The 14,866-nt window shown below is 39.9% G+C and overlaps 1 protein-coding gene across 1 annotated transcript in view; it reads right to left on the reverse strand.

The window, feature by feature from the left end:
• The window catches only part of CRIM1 (cysteine rich transmembrane BMP regulator 1), a 615,863-nt gene that overhangs the window by 106,180 nt on the left and 494,817 nt on the right, over positions 1-14,866 (reverse strand). Inside the window, exon 10 of the mRNA XM_018565709.1 lies at positions 13,980-14,136. Coding sequence (XP_018421211.1) covers positions 13,980-14,136 — 157 coding nt within the window. The remainder of the gene's footprint in view (positions 1-13,979; positions 14,137-14,866) is intronic.

Genomic DNA, 14,866 nt, shown 5'->3' on the forward strand with positions numbered 1-14,866 from the left:
TTGTATTCTGGAAAAACATTTGTAACGCTTTGCCTGTATTAGACAGAAAGCTACAAGCTGTAACAAGCAAAGGAAAGATATTTGCATGACTGTCCAATACAGTAAAGGCAACATTTCTATTGTATTCTTTCTTAAGGTATTTAACATGCAATAGCATATTAACAGCAACTACAGTAAATAACACCATCCCATGTGTAACATACATACTTTGCAAAGCCTTTGAGATAGCATGTATGTTACACCTGGAACGGTTATAAGGCGAGACAGCTTTTTAAATGGTTTTAACTTTTGCTGCTTTTCAAATATAATAAAGGTAGTTGTTGTATTGAGTGTATATGTGTGTGTGTGTGTGTGTGTGTGTGTGTGTGTGTACCTGCAAAAATGTTGTGATTTCACACATACAAATCTCAGGTAGACAAACAGAATGTAAATTGATCTCACTCAGATAAGTGTATTGTTAAGCTAAACAACTGTTGACAGAAAGATGGTTTCTCACTATGGGCAAAAGGGGTAAAGTGCCTTCTATTCAACAGAACCGGTTTTCTGACAATGTTATAGCTGCCCTCTATGGTTTCTCCATTATTACTATGTAGCTTAGTCAAAATGGGATATAGCTATGGGGAAACTTTGTGCAAACAGCACACCTAGGCTGGATAACATTAGCCAGTCTCGTTGGCACCTGACTGACTGTTGATGGCATTTATGGTAATGTATGTATGGAGCTGTGACCAAAGAGGACATCATAAGAGGACTTTATAGAAGGCTTGATAATGGAACTCTGACCAAAGAGGTAAGAGGAATCCCGTTCAAATGGAATTTGTAGACTTAAGCTAAGGACCTTTAGTGAATTCTCTTATAAGAAACATTGTATGTGCTAAAGAAGTGTAGTGGGTGCATGTGTATATATGTTGTAGCATGTATGTTTATGTATTGTTTTGTGCTGTTTTTCCTGTAACAAAGTATCTTGAGCATATAGCATTTTTGTATAGTAAAGTACACTATATTGTCAAAAGTATTCAGACACCCCTCCAAATCATTGGATTCAGGTGTTCCAATCACCTCCATGGCCACATAACATCAAGCACCTAGGCATGCAGATTGCTTCTACAAACATTTGTGAATGAATGGGTCGCTCTCAGGAGCTCAGTGAATTCAAGCGGGGTACCCTGACAGGTTGCCACCTGTGCAATAAGTCCATCTGTGAATGTTTCCTTGCTACTAAATATTCCACGGTCAACTCTTAGTGGTATTATAACAAAGTGGAAGCAACTAGGAACAATAGCAACTCAGCCACGAAGTGGTAGGCCAAGTAAAATGACAGAGTGGGGTCAGCGCATGCTGAAGCGCACAGTGTGCAGAAGTCGCCAACTGTCTGCAGAGTCAATAGCTACAGACCTCCAAACGTCGTGTGGCCTTCAGATTGCCACAACAACAGTGCGTAGAGCGCTTCATTGAATGCGTTTCCTTGACCGAGCAGCTGCATCCAAGCCTTACATCACCAAGTGCAATGCAAAGCGTCGGATGCAGTGGTGTAAAGCACACCGCCACTGGACTCTGGAGAAATGCAGACTTGTTCTCTGGAGTGACTAATCACGCTTCTCTATCGGGCAATCTGATGGACGTGTCTGGGTTTGGCGGTTGCCAGATCGGTACTTGCCTGACTGCATTGTGCCAAGTGTAAAGTTTGGTGGAGGGGAGATTATGGTGTGGAGTTGTTTCTCAGGGGTTGGGCTTGGCCCCTTAGTTCCAGTGGAGGGAACTCTTAAGGCATCAGCATACCAAGACATTTTGGACAATTTCATGCTCCCAACTTTGTGGGAATAGTTTGGGGATGGCCCTTTTCTGTTCCAACATGACTGCACACCAGTGCACAAAGCAAGGTCCATAAAGACATGGGTGAGTGCGTTTGAGGTGTAAGAGCTTGACTGGCCTGCACAGAGTCCTGACCTCAACCTGATAGAAAACCTTTGGGATGAATTAGAGCCAGTCCTTCTCGTCCAACATCAGTACCTAACCTCACAAATGCGTTTCTGGAAGAACGGTCAAACATTCCCCTAGACACACTCCTAAACCTTGTGGACAGCATTCCCAGAAGAGTTGAAGCTGTTATAGCTGCAAAGGGTGGGCCAACTCAATATTGAACCCTGCGGACTAAGACTGGGATGCCATTAAAGGAGAACTATGGGGTTAGGGCTTTTCCCCATAGTTCTCCTAAGGGTAACGGGAGGACACAAACTAGCGTCCTCCCGTCACCTAAAGCTCAGTATACCGCGAGCTACAGCTCGCGGTATACTGAGACGCCGCAGCGGGAACAGATCCCGACAATTATGTCTTGATCCACCAAGCTGCGTGAGGGACAGCTGGCTCTGCCTATCTAAAGGCAGAACCAGCTGTACCCGCCCAGTCAGCACTGGAGGATCAGACAGGGGAGGGGAGAATCCAGTCCCTCCCATGCCACGGCTCTCTGCCGGCACAGGATCGAGAAGTGAGCGAGCGCCGGTATGTGTTCGCTCATTTCCCAATCTACTGAGCCGACCTGTGACAGTTTCATTGTCACAGGTCGGCTCAGATTATGAGGCTGAGGGAAAATCACTCACCTCATAATTCTCCTTTAAAGTTCATGTGCATGTAAAGGCAGGTGTCCCAATACTTTTGGCAATATAGTGTATGTTAAATACTACTGGGGTCAGTTTCCTTGGGCTTTACTACAAGAATCAGACAACAAATATCTATAAAAAAAAATGCACCTATAGGAGCCTCAGAACATCTAAAACAAAATTATTTGGTGTTATTTGATGAAAACCGAACTATGTTTACAGAGGAGTCGACAAGGCTAAGAAGGGGAAGTACACCATCCCTACCATGAGGCATGGCAATAGATCTGGTTTTTTTTTTGAGCTGTGTGAGCTACATTGGTACATGTAATTTGTTCACAATTAATAGCAAGATCAACACAGCATATTATGAGAAAATACTGGCGGAAAATGAGTGTATTCATCAGCCCGGAAGCTGCACATTTGGCCTTTTCCAACATCTCAATGATCTGAAACATAAGTCCACCCTTTAGAACGAAGGGATGAAGCAGAAAATATTAGGGTTGCACAGATACCAAGTACAGTACTCGGTACAAGTACGAGTACATGTACCGATACTTTTGAGCTCCAGGACTAGACTAGAGAAAAATTCAAAAGTTAGGAGGCAGCTGTCATTTGTAAGGAGCACACGGAGTTCCCGGGATTTGTACATCTCTGTTTTAATGTACGATTTTGTTTTTATAAATATAAATAAAGGGATGCACAGATACCAGTTTTGCGAGTACGAGTACTGGTACTTGCCGAGTACTTACAAGTACGAGTACTGATACATTTTTGTTTATTGTCATGTGACAGTTTTTCTAAAACAATACGGACTAATGATTTCAGGACAGTGGTGGAGTGACAGAGCCAGGTCCCAGCTGCAACCGCTGCAACCCTGGAAGTTCTCATGAAAATGGCAAGTATCTGCAGTGGTACTCGAAAAGTATCTGTGCATCCCTAGAAAATATGCAAAGGTTCTGCATTGGCCACCACAATCTACTGACCTCAGTATCATTGAGCCACTGTAGAGAGGTCCTAAACATGTGCTTCATGCTAGATATTTACAAGACATGGAGGCTTTTTGCAAAGAAAAATGGGAACACAGTGGATTACCACAAAAGAAATAAAAGGGCCTTATTAACAACTATCACGGAAGACTGCAAGTTGTGAATTATTTTAAAGAGGCACTACACGACATTAAGAACTAATGGTGTGCACACTTTTAAAAAGCACCATTTTAATATTTGCTTTATTGCTATTTTTTCAATGATAGTGCTATTTATTCTGTGATTTCTGGGAGCCCGTTTACATTTGCCCATCGGTTAAAATGCTCCATTTTAGAAGGTGGGCCAATGCATAGTGGCAGACCCAGCAGTGTGCAACACAATAAGGTGCACAGCTATGGAGTGACCTCCGATGACATCCAGTGCACTGTGGAAAAATGCAGTATGTCTGCATTCTTTCATAGTGCAGCGCACCACCCAACATACTCGTTGTGCACAAAAACACAAGTCCGTTCTATAGTGTGAATGGGCCCTAAAAGTTTTATCTGAATCACATTAAAAAGAAAAGAAAGCTGTTTGGTCTGATCACTCTTGAAAACGCTCCACATGTTACACATTCTGCCAGGGATATGTTAACTTAAGAGCACAATTGTATCCCTTTAGGGTTGGCAGTGTGTTCATCATGTGGTAAATGCCATCTAGATCATGATGCAGAGAAAGCTGGGCTTTTTTATGGTTCATACTATTCTACACACATATCAATTATAAATCTCTCTTGCACAGGCTTCAGTTTCACATAAACTATGCCATGTGAGTGTTACTGCAAAAACAGACCTACGATTGTACTATACATTTTATCATTTCAGCACTTAAAGAAAAAGGGGCGACGGCTCCATGTCCCCTGAATTCCAGAGATTTATGTGACTATTCTCTATGGCAACTGTATCATACCAACCTCAATGGTTTCATTAATATTTCATCATTTCCTAGAGACTTGTGAGTGGTGTTCGGTTTAATACAAGATTCACTCTAGTCTTTAAAACTCCACATAAATTACATAAGAACATAAAAGCATTCAATTTGCAAGAAAGGTAGTTGCTCTACATGCAGAATGAATAACAGAACAACATATCATACAACAACCTTTAGATAATGTGTATTATGCTATGGTGTACAGTAGGGCTGCAAAAGCTAATCGATTGGATCGATAATGAGAATTGTTAAAAATGATTCTCATCATCGATTGGTTGGGGTGAGAGAGAGATAATTTGTTTTTTAAACAACCAATCGATTAATTGAAAAAATTATCTGGCAACTAAACAATCATACATAAAAATAATCATTAGCTGCAGCCCTATTGTACAGCATTGTGCATGTGCCCAGTATACAGTACACAGTACACAAGTGGGGGGAAAATCCAGTAGAAATAAGTTGTATTTTCAATGCCAACACTTGTTCTGCTGCCTTAGGCATTAAGGCTATAATGTTGCCTGGTCTTGAGTGGATGTGTTTATCGAAGCTAACACTCATGCATACTCATTATAGTGAAATTTAGGACATTAAAAGAGAGATAACTGTTGAATGTACAATGTACATTTCCTACTGTTTTAAGTTTTTATACCATACTACTCATTGGTTTTCCAAGGACTGTGTTTTTCTCTAAAACAGGGGTAGCCAAACTCCGGCCCTCCAGCTGTGATGAAACTACAAATCCCATGATGCATCTCTCTCCGGGAGTCATGTCTGTGGCTGTGAGAATCTTGCAATGCCTCGTGGGATTTGTAGTTCCACCACAGCTGGAGGGCTGGAGTTTGGCTACCCCTGCTCTAGAGGTTCACATGAAAGATTTTAGTTCAAGATTGGGAACTAGTTAAAAAGAACAGCAATGCATCCTTACCACCTATATTGGAAACGGGATGGAACTATTCCATTAATCATTTATCCACTCAAAAGAAAAATTACATTGGCTATAAAGCTTAACTAAATACAAAAAAAAAGTGTATTTTAAAATCCTTTTCCAAAGTTTCTGTTCTTCTCTGCTTCACACATTCTACTGAAATTAAATTACTCAGCTCTAAGAAAGCCTGATTTCTGCAGAAGTGCCAGGGAAAATGCATGACCCAGACTGGGTAGCAGGCACTTCACAGCTGGGAGAATATATTGCATCAGCCAGCAAAGTCATAATGCTCTCCAGTATAATGATATGTAATGGTACCCTATTTTCTCCAGTGCCTTTATGTCTCCCAGCCTGTACAAAGGCAACTTTATACACTATGTACATTGCTGTAGGGATTATTCTTCAATTACATATCCATAGCCTGTTTAGCTTGTGCTAAGAATATGATTCTGATTCCATAGCTGCCCTTCCTGTTCTAGACAACTTATCATACGCAGATAAAAATGGCAGATTATGAGCTGAGATTTACACAAGTCTTTAAGTATTGACAGCACAGCAGCAGTGCTGTTTAAATAAGCACTATTGTTTGCAGTGCTGTCTATGCTAGCAATATATCTGCCTCATTTTGCAATGTGTGCAAGTATTTGACTGATACTGCCAGTATTTGCTTCTCTATCATCTATTCAGCTTAATCTTCTTCCTAGGTAATGACCCAGCTAGTGAGGCAGAAACTCCATTATTTTGTTATTTTCCAAGAATTTAAATACACACTTTTACAGCCAAATCACCTTGCATAAAGATCTCTCATTCGAACAAATTGTTATGAGCATTTAAAGAGAGAAGCAAGCGGCAGGTCAGTGTTTGAATGTTTCTACTATCACCCTTGATGCCCAGAAAGAAGCGGAGTAGCCATTCCCATAGTTAGATTAGCCAAATAGATGCAAGCTAAATGTGTTTATCCTCAATGCAAGAAAAGGTTTTCATTAAAAGTGGTTGAAGTATTCAGAATAAAAAATCTCCACGGATTCCAACATCACAAAAATAAACAGGGTTACACAGTACATGAAATAAGGATAAATTAATATGAAATGATGTTAATGCTCCATTAGTGCTTCATGCAGGTAGACAACAGTTACCATTTAAATGTAGAGAAGAGACTCCAAGTCAGAACATTATCTGGGCTGTCAGTCTGGACTGCTGTAAACCCTGACAGTATATTACAGAGCTCACCTCCAGGACTTCTCCAGAGTGTCTCCTATCCTCTGGAACTCCCTACCCCAATTTGTCTGCTTATCTCCTACTCTGTCTTCCTTTAGGCGGACCTTGAAAACTCATCTCTTCAGGGAAGCCTATCCCACCTCAACATAATAACTGTCCTTTTACTTCTTCCACTAATGCAATCTACACAATTATCATCTTTTGTGTCACTTACTGTTGGTGCTATATGAATCCTGTATAATTTGTTTACGAATGTTGTATTAAAATAAGTGAAAATGATTCATTATTCACAATTTATTCTTAGGTTTTACAACTGTAGCAAAATTAAATTGTACAGGTATTAAAACACCTCTAAAAAAACAAGTGCAAAGCAGAAAATGAAATACTGATGCCTTAATAAAGTGGTATATTATTGTAAAATGTGTGGAAAGTACCATAAGAAAACTATTTCTTAGATGAATTCTGTCCCTTTTTTTGTCTGCACTGTATGTAATGAACAAGCTCATTGTATATGGAACTGCTTGGTACCTATAATTACATTGTACAGTATCTTAGAGATTTATAAGAACTAGGAGGTGTGCTACATGTAAAGAAATACAACAGGCATGTTAAACCATTCATTATATCCAAATTAGAGGTTCATGCTTCATAAAGGCAAGGCAATTTTGATTCCTTTGTTGGACATATATGATTATGTTTGCAATAAAATAAAATACGCTTGGTGTTCTTCAATTGTTCAGGCTATATGACAATGTGCTTAGAACAAATAAGGAACAATAAATTGTTTTCTTTTAGATGTTTTAGCCTTAGACAGTGTCAAGTTGAATCATAATTGTCCTTTGGATTGTGTTGTTTAAAAAGCATTAATATAATAGCACAGCTGCTTGTTTTGTAATATGTTTTTTAGCTGTTAATCTTGAGGCTCTGAAGCAGATGCAGATGTGCAATCTAGTAATTTGCTAGGAGGACTGCTATGTCTTTACACATTTAAAGGTTGCTATGAAACTTCTCAATTAGCCCTTTATGATAAAAGCTAAAGTTAATGCAGCTCTGTAATCATTAATACATAATTAAATGTATTTTTAAATGGCAGCAGTGTAAGTACCTGAACTAAACCTGGTATCAGCCTCCTTCATTCCCTGTATAGCACAGCTAGTGCGCGAAAAAGAAGCAGCGCAAGGAGCCAGTCAGTTCATGTTCTGATAGGAAGAGAATGCCGAGAGATAGACAGATGAGCTCATCGCTGTGCTGCTTCTACTTTCATTATCCAGGACACGTGGGCTCAGGGGACATGAGCTAAATGATGCTGGCTGAGGACATCTAGCAGCAGAACCAAATTACTAGGGTGAAAAACTCTGGATTGAAGGTGAATATTGCAGCAACAACTGATTTTGTTATGTTGTATTTTAATAGGCTATTCATTTTTATTTGGTTATTTTTGGCTGGTATAAACTTAGCAATGTTCTAAGTTGTTAGTGATGTTGATGCTAACTACTATTTACTCATAAGATAAGAAGTATCTAGAGTGCCTCATCTACAAGGGTTGCTTTAAAAACAATTTCCACACTATTTTAGGGCTTCTAAATTGATGGTCCTCAGACTGATGTCCTAGAACTTTTGAAAAACGAATTAAAGCAAATCTAAACCCAAATACAAAAAAATAATATACTGCAGCTTACCAGTCCTTAACTACCTTACGTCCATGGCCGTTTGTGAACGGCCAGATGGACGTCTGCTCAGAGCGGGAGGGCGTCTTAAGACGTCCTGCCCCTCCCCCCTCTCGTGTCCGCGCTGAGCGCCGCACAGTTTATTTATCTAATTCTTGTTTCCCATTATTTCTACCTGGTGTTCAAGCCCGTAACACACTTGTTGTCCTAGCGTGGCTCCACTCTATGGAGGAGCAACAGAACCACCCTTGGACAGCAGCATTGTCAACCTGTGGAGAGGGCAGTGTTAGATGTACTAGCAGACATGGAATTGACTGACATCCAAGTCAAAACACCACCTAACGCATTTCAGGCAGTTATAGCAACTTTTTTTTACCTATAGGATAACAATTTTACATGAATTAATAAAAGCAGATTGTTGCTTTTGCTGCTGTCAGTGTTGAATAGTTTGCTGTCACTTTTGCTGGACAGATTGGTTTGTTATGAAGAAAGTTGAAAAATAACAGACTTTCTGACCAGATCAACAGGTGAAAACAAAGGAAAAAAGCCAAATAAAATAATGCATTCACCCCATTTAATAATTGGTAAGCTGCAATACATTACATTATTGCTTTTGGGTTTAGATATACTTAAAAGATTCCTTTGCATGGATTTAAAAGAGGGCACATTAACTATTTCAACCCCTACCCCACAGGTAACACCTTCTCCTTAGTTGTGGCGTCTTGTAATATTTCAGTTGTTCAGGTGCATGGAGGTAGCCTCTGGCATGTTTGCCTCAAATGTAGAATATAATACACTGTCATAGTTGTAATTATCACTCTGTGTCAATAGAATGTACAATGTTGTATGTATATATTTTATTTATTAGGTTGGGAATTATTGCTGTATTCCCTTTTTTCAATAGGTAAATGAGAAATACTGCACAACTTGGACGTCCTACACATGCCCAAAAAACTTAATGGAAAACACAGGACAGGTATGTTCTGCCCTTCTGCCACTCCCCCCTCCCCTTACACTTGCCAGTAATTTTCAAAATGACAGCTTAGAGCTGTAATAACTGCTTCTATCAAAATATGAACAATATGGCACAGTATTTATAACTAAATAGACAGACAGACCGATAGATCGATACATTTTTACTTTGTATCTACTCTGTTTCATTAATCTAGAGATCAAAAGGATGATTGATTGATCTGCACATGATGTCAGTTAAAGCAAAAACCAAAACAATTTTTTTTTAAACATTTGTTTCTATTTAATCCCTTTATTAATCCTTAATTTACCCTAATAATCTTAATTAACACCTTAGAAGAATAGAAGAGTATAAATGACCAACTCACTAACTCTGTTGGAAGTCTGTTCCAAGTATCAACTATTCTTTTTGGTAAAAATAGCCCTTTCTAAGGTAACCTTTGAATTTTCCTCCTACTAGTTTCAGGAGATGTCCCTGTGTTCTTGATCTTAGCTTCATACTGAAAATACTGCCCTGCTGAACCTTATTTCCCCCTAAAGTGTATTTCCACTTTTTCAGTTAAATTTGAGAATCCCCCACTATGTTTGTTATGTGTTCCCATTCACGCATCATACCTAAAATATTTTTAAAAACATATTTCTTATCTTTCAAGCTGTTATTTTTGGAGCAAGATATTACATAGGACTGCAAGCTATTCTGAAACATTTCAGAGGGACAAGGTGGAGAGAGAATCCATTTCCCCTTATTAACATACAATGTAGAATCCAAGCTTCAAGATCTTTAACCCTTTGTTAGGACAGACAAACTCTAGTGGTAAACTCTAGTTTGCAACTGGTAATGAGAACAGCCAGGACAGTACAAACAGGGTTAATTATGGTAAACATTAATTCCACAGACCTCTCCTTAACATTATATAGGGGTAAGCTAAGTAAGATTCGTAAGCAAGTAAAAAGCACTTAAAATTGAGCATTTTAATCAATGATATGTGAATAGGAACACATAAATATACAAATATAAAGTAGGAGTTATCCTAATTTAACTGCAAAGTTTCAGTCCTTCAAGACTCTAAATGTTTCATTCCGGAAATTTCTCCTGATATGTTTAATACCTCAGATCCTTCACCTTTTTTGTTGCCTGTCCCTTCACTATAGACCTGACTAGAGACCTCAGCAAATGCGTATTACGGTGCAGCCCATTGTCTAGATGGAAAGAGAAAGTGTCGTTACTGCTGATCTAATGTCTGTAGTCGCGGCTGTAAGTTGCATGGGGAGGACAAGAGGCAGAATTTTGAGTAATTTTTTAAACTATATATTCATATCCTTTAAGTCGAATGTAACTCTTTGATTCAAATAAACATATGGTTCTTCCAAGCATGTAGGTGGTACTGAATTCAGCATTCTTTGTAAATGGAGCATCGTAAATACCCTATATATTAAATATTTATTTGCTTAACAAACATTTTATATATGTTTCCATATCTATCTATCTATCTATCTATCCACACACACACACACACTACATATATATATACAGTAGGGATGCACCAAAATGGAATTTTGAGACTGAAACAAAAAAAATTAAATTATTTTTGATTTTTGTTTCTTTTTCTTTCCTGTTGCAGGCTCTGGGGAAATATTATTTCCCTTTTAAAATAGAAAAATATATTGGGGGTTATTCACAAAGCTGCCGAAGGCAGCCGAGTGCATAACCCAGCCGAAATGAAGTGAGCCCAACGCTGTTTGGCTATTCACTTCATTCTTGTATGGCTGAGCGGCATTTGGCTCGGCTATTCTGCTCGGTACCTCTGAGGTACCAAGCAGAATAGAAAATAAGTGAAGAGAATGAAAAAAAAGTTGAAAAATAATGTACATTTTTTTTAAAAAATCGTGAAATGAAAAAAAAACAAATATTTTAAAGAAAAGATACATAATTTAAATAAAAAAAAATAAAAAAAGCTGCACGCCAATCCCACCGCATGCAACGGACTCCCACCACACAATGAAGCGACTGACAGATGCTGGCAAAAGAAAAACAAAACAATCGAGCAGAGCTAGCAGTGACAGCTAACTCCGCCCAACGATTTCCTATTGGCCGCCACCTGCTAGAGTCTTCTAGCAGGTGCTGGCCAATGAACAACAACTGGCTGGAGCTGGCTGTGACGTCACGGCCGGCTCCACCCAGTTGTTATTGTTTAATGACAGATAAGCGTCCACAGGTCATTTGGGGACTCTGATCTATCATTACAACTGGGCGGAGTGAACGTGAGATCACGGCTGGCTCCGCCCAGCTGTCATTTGCGTAGAGATTGGTCGGCTTCGGCCAACCGTTCTCCGCGCTTCGGGTGTCACCATGGCTCAGCCGAACCAAAGGGCAGCGGCTGCCATAGAAAGCCGAAGGATCAGCCGAAGCTACGGCTGGATCCTTCGGCTCTTTAGTGAATAACCCCCATTGAAGACACAGAGTCATCAATATCTTTTTCTGCAGCTCCTGTTATAAATGAACAGGAAGCCTCTATACTGAGTACTTATGTTCATTCATACATTGAGGATATAAAGTACTTCCTATGTCCACAATCATGAATGAATAGGAAGTGATGTAGATCACTTCCCATTTATTCATAACTGGGACATAGTACACATGTTCAGTTATTTATAAACACTCACCGTTCAGCTGACTGGTATGTGTTTGTATTCCCGCTCTGCATCCTGAATCGGCTGTCACAGGAGTAGGGCTGGCAGTGGGGGAGGAGAGCTCCGCCTCCTTTGACAGGGCAGAGCACTCTCCCCAATCACTGCTCTCTATCCTGACACAAGAGGCGGAGCCAGGTGTGAGAGGAGAACTCTGCCTCCTGTGACAGATTGCAGCTGTCACTGCTCTGGACCACTCTCCATCTTGACACAGGAGGCCGAGACAGGAGGTGAGGGAGGAGAGCTCGGCCTCCTGCAACGGCAGCTGTCACTGTGCAGCGATGCTCTCTATCTTGAAAGCTTCTCTCCTCCCAGCTTGGCACTGGCGCTGCATGGGATGCACTGAATTTCCGGCCGCAATTCGGGCCAAAAGTGCAATTTTCGCACGAAATTTCGGTGCATCCCTAATATATAAGAGGGAGAGGGGGAAAGAGAGGGTGAGAGAGACTGTGCAGTGCCTCATCACGGTGCGATAAGGGTTAGAGGTCACCCATACAGGTTGAGGTGCTCCAGGCTGCACGTTTCATATAAATAAAACTTTTTAGTTTTCTCCAGGATAGGTAACCCCTGGTCATGGACCTTGGGCCTAGAACCCGGAGGCTTTGTAGAGACTGGGGTGGGATGAAGACTCCATGAAGAGTCCATGATTTGGTACTGACTGGCACCCATTGATTATGCTGTTGTGCACAGCCCTTATGGTTCGGGTGCTGGCTAGTGTTCAGGGCTCTGCCTGGGAGGCAGAGGAGGGCTCCACCCAGAAGTTAGGAAGGGAGCCAGTGCAGCTGGCAGCAACCATAGATGGTGTATGTGTACACCAACTTGTGAGTACTGTCTGGAGTAGAAACAGACAACGGCCTGAGGATTAAGGCCAGAGTAGCAGTGTTGCAAGACCAAAGCCAGGAGGCTAAATGCATGTTTGTTTTTTTGGGAGATGCAGAACAACCCCTGTGAGGGAAACTGTATTATATTTTGAGAACTTTCTGTTCAAAAAAGAGGGAAAGGAAGCCCTAAAAAGAAGATTTAAGTGAGTGGCTGCATCCTTAATGCTGTACTATTTGAAGCATATTCATTCTATCTATCTTGAACATTTGTAAATTTAGAAAATAAAATAATACTGACCAAATGCCATATAACGCTTTTCAATTAACAATGGTCTATGGTTTTAAGGTTTTTTTTAATGAACCATCAAAGCTAAATGTTTACAGCAGCTCCAGGCAATAACTGACATCACTGGACTACAATTTCATAAATACCTTCTCTACACTTTAAAAGGAAATGTGTAGGCTGTCATTGCTGACTTCAATTTTTTGAGCTTTAACATTTTCCATGAATGCCCATGTGGACTATGCTGCTTTTTTTTAACAGGTACTGGTAATCCTGAATATGCTGTCATTTCTAACATTTATGAAGACAGACATCATTATGTTACAGTGTATACTTGCTCTTATCCCTCTAATTTAAAAAAATATATCCCCATAAATATAAAATAGTAAGAGTACATTAATTTTGAACTTCACCTGAAAACAGACCATTTAAATAAGAGACTAACATTTGCACTAGCTGATTTTACTCTAAGGTTTCTTAAAACTAAATTTTGAATGCACAGTGTTTAGTGTGGAGGAAAATAAATGATAGATGGCAAGTTATGTTAAGGATATCCCTGTTAGGATGCACCAGCAGGAAAACACATATATACACAAAGTAGCAACTGGGACCATTTATGTAATCCTGCTTGAGCAGCAAAGCATAGGCTGACATGTAAGTGTTATAAATGAAGTTGTCCTAGCAAAAATATGCACATGCAGAGGTTGCAGACACTTCTGTCAGACAGCACATTTATTAAAATGCTGTGAGGTTTGGTTTAGAATACTATTTCAAGCCGGAGGGCATCAGAGAAACAAAACCCAGAACTTTATGAGTTTTTATGAGACTAACATTTCCTCAGCAGTATACTTACAGGTAGCCACTCGCACAATATTTGTCACAGACCATGGACTTGCACTTCTTGGGCCGTGGTCGACACTGACAGATTTCACAATTGTGGATGTGTGTCTGAAAGCCATATGGACAGTCCAATGCACAACCGGATATGAGACCCGTACACAGCTCCTCCCCTACAAAAACAGAAAACACACTGCATTTACTAAAATATTATGTAATGCAAACTATTTGTTTAAAACTGAACTCCAGGATAAGCAAATATTGTCCAAATAGAAGAGGAATGTGTTTTTTTTTACTTGAATTTGTAGCAGCCTGCATGCTTGTTTTATTTAAACTTTTCCTGTAACTAAGTTTGTGCATGTAGGATTTTTGCCTAGTGAAGTATTTTAAATGCTACTGGGTCAGTTTCCTTGAGCTTTACTGCAGAACCAGACAACAAATATAAATAAAGTGTTGCCAAGCTTTACATTTAGGCTCGTCCTTGGGATAAGCTCTACATTGAGGGTCTGATCTTTGGTATCTGTAGTCCAAAGTGAAACATTTGAGGGTTTGGTCCGGTTGCTGTACTTCTCAAACCAAAACATTTGTGGTCTTGGTCCGGGATTTGTAGTCCAAGCAAAACACATGCTGACAATAATTTGCAGGTGATTTTTACCCAGTTCATGGTTATTGTTAAAGATTATAAAAGAATTGCCTTTGTACCATTAACCCAATTGCAAGAGTGATACCACCTCTTTTATCACTTGCCCCTCCCATTTAGATTGTAAGCTCTCATGGGCAGGGCCCTCCTATCATCGTGTCTTGATTTGTATTGTAACTATAATGTCCTCCTTATATTGTAAAGCCCTGCACAAACTGTTGGCGTTATATAAATCCTGTATAATAATAATAATAGGCACGGTA

Source organism: Nanorana parkeri, unplaced genomic scaffold (genome assembly GCF_000935625.1).
Source record: "Nanorana parkeri isolate BGI_ZX_2015 unplaced genomic scaffold, ASM93562v1 scaffold876, whole genome shotgun sequence".
Lineage (NCBI taxonomy): Eukaryota > Metazoa > Chordata > Amphibia > Anura > Dicroglossidae > Nanorana > Nanorana parkeri.